The 1442-nt window shown below is 36.1% G+C and overlaps 1 protein-coding gene across 1 annotated transcript in view; it reads right to left on the bottom strand.

The window, feature by feature from the left end:
• Positions 368 to 1442, bottom strand: part of LOC109826814 — a 19703-nt gene continuing 18628 nt past the window's right edge. Inside the window, exon 15 of the mRNA XM_020393835.1 lies at positions 368 to 1253. Coding sequence (XP_020249424.1) covers positions 867 to 1253 — 387 coding nt within the window. The 3' untranslated portion in view covers positions 368 to 866. The remainder of the gene's footprint in view (positions 1254 to 1442) is intronic.

Genomic DNA, 1442 nt, shown 5'->3' with positions numbered 1-1442 from the left:
AGGTATGACACTTGAAAGTGAGAAGGATGTTTATACGTCAACGTATAAGAAGGGTTTTTTTTTTTCACCTTGCAGATATTGAAATTTTTTACTAATAAAATTGGTTTCAGTTAAGATTCTTGATTACTGGAATTTACAAGCGGTTTCAGTTAAGATTCTTGATAACTAGAATTTATTAAGGTGATGGTTTTCAAATCTGTTAGTTCTTTGGAAAATAAAAACAGAAAGTCACATGAAAACAAAGCTTTTAAATTAGTTCGAGTGTATTCATACTTCCACGAACTCAGATGCTAAGGAAACCTCATTGGAGTTTATCATGTAACCAAAATTACAATAATACAGACTGAAATGACAGCAATACCAAATATCTTGGAAAATAAAAATAAAATTTCGCACTGGAAACAGAACTTAAAAGGGCAACTGCGCACAGAATACTGCTGTGATCCCCCTTTCTATTGTCATTGAAAATATGGCCTGTTATTTTCTTCATTTACAACTGTGTAAAAAGTTACATCTCTGGTTAGCAGTAACATTCGTATTTTGAGAATAACTGCTCAAATTTCTCAGTCACAAAGAATATCTACTGTCTCTAAGCAAAACTTCTTCTGTAGAATCCTCAGACTGAATCTCGAAAAAAAAAAAACAATGTAAAAATGAGAGGGAAAACAAAAACAAGGAATTCGTCCTTCTGGCCAGCCCAGCGCTTTATGTCTTTCCTCTTCTCCTTGGGAGAATGAATCATGAGGGGAAAAAAATATATTCACACAATATCATCATATATCTGTATGAACTGCAGCTCAAGCTGCAGCACCGGCTTCGAGCCAAAGGGGTGATAGTGCAACCATCTTGAAGGGATTCTCTACTTACTATCCTAAAGATTTCTGTTTGTATCCAAACTTATGCCTATCCAATAGCTTGGCCTTGTTCAATCTCTTCTTATCCATTTTCCGCCTATATTTTTCCTCCCTCTCCTTATCGAAGACCCCTGACCAATGTACTTCTCCAGTTAAAGGCCAAAGCCATCTATCTGTTGGATGTATGCCATCATCTGCTTCTTCGGCTAAATCCTCATCCATACTCTTCATCAATGTGAAGTCAAAGTACTTAACCCACATTTTCCCGATGCGCTGATCTATAGGGTGCTGTTCTTGCATTTGCCCACTAACTGGATCAATGTAAACTAGTCTTCTGGCGCTGTGATAAGCCCATACATTCACCAAGAGTTCGAGTACTCGGCAATAGCAGTGCTTGTTCTGTTATGGCATTTATCAAGGAAAAAGGAATGTTTATCATATTTACTGGAAAACTATCTCCAAATTATCAAACTTAAAAAAAATTCAGCCTAACAAAGTAGACGATTTTTTGATTTGGGGCATATTGTTTCACCAAAGTAGATGATTTTGTGGATAGTTTTGCAAATATGCATGAGTTAAGGGGTAAAT

Source organism: Asparagus officinalis, chromosome 10 (assembly GCF_001876935.1).
Source record: "Asparagus officinalis chromosome 10, Aspof.V1, whole genome shotgun sequence".
Lineage (NCBI taxonomy): Eukaryota > Viridiplantae > Streptophyta > Magnoliopsida > Asparagales > Asparagaceae > Asparagus > Asparagus officinalis.
This window is presented reverse-complemented; position numbering and strand designations above follow the sequence as displayed.